Genomic DNA, 768 nt, shown 5'->3' on the forward strand with positions numbered 1-768 from the left:
TTTCTTTTTTCCTGACAGTCCATACTACCCAAGAAATACAGTAGTCACCCCTTCTACAATCCCAAGCTACGTTATCTCTTACAGAATCGCGTACGTTTTCTACGGCGAACAACAACACCAGACGACTTCCCTCGAGCGATGGCAGCTGATCGACATTTACACCTCACACTCGACCACGATGATACACCTCAATTTGGCACTTCTGGTACTCTTGATAGGTAAGGGCACTTGCATGAACATTTGATATATCCCCTGGTTTGCTCTTACGGCCTCTTCCGCATCCTCAAATAGGTGTATGGGAGGTGAAAGGGGAAAGGAAAGACAGAGGGAAGCGGATTTCCGATTTTCTTTGTGAGATTTCCTTCCAATTCGCCAATATTTATTTAATAATTTTTTGTCTTTTAGCCTTTGGTTGGTTTTATTTTTTCGACGCTGAGTGTGTTTCTTATTTTCGATATAGACGTGGTTGTTCGTCCGTGTCATGTAATGATATGGGAGATATCGTTTCCTTGAAAATATTATGATAGATTATGACAAAGAATTTATTGAACTTCTCTGAGATTCTTTGTGAAGGAAGGAACGTCATTTGTTATGTTAATTACATTGATTAAGGCAGATTTGGATAATTAAAATTGTAGATGAGGCAAATACAGATGTAGATGAAGATATAGAGAAGTAATTAAGCAGATTTACATTGAATATTGCATGGATGAAATATTTAAATGTCTTAGGATTTTTATGTCAGTACATAAACACATACTGTTATTG

General features: G+C 37.4%; 1 protein-coding gene across 1 annotated transcript in view; it reads left to right on the forward strand.

The window, feature by feature from the left end:
• The first annotated feature begins 8 nt into the window (after window positions 1-8).
• Window positions 9-768, forward strand: part of LOC119592535 (transmembrane protein 8B-like) — a 15,684-nt gene continuing 14,924 nt past the window's right edge. Inside the window, exon 1 of the mRNA XM_037941398.1 lies at window positions 9-218. Within this exon, the coding sequence (XP_037797326.1) occupies window positions 179-218 (40 nt within the window). The 5' untranslated portion in view covers window positions 9-178. The remainder of the gene's footprint in view (window positions 219-768) is intronic.

This window comes from Penaeus monodon, chromosome 30 (assembly GCF_015228065.2).
Source record: "Penaeus monodon isolate SGIC_2016 chromosome 30, NSTDA_Pmon_1, whole genome shotgun sequence".
Taxonomy (NCBI): domain Eukaryota; kingdom Metazoa; phylum Arthropoda; class Malacostraca; order Decapoda; family Penaeidae; genus Penaeus; species Penaeus monodon.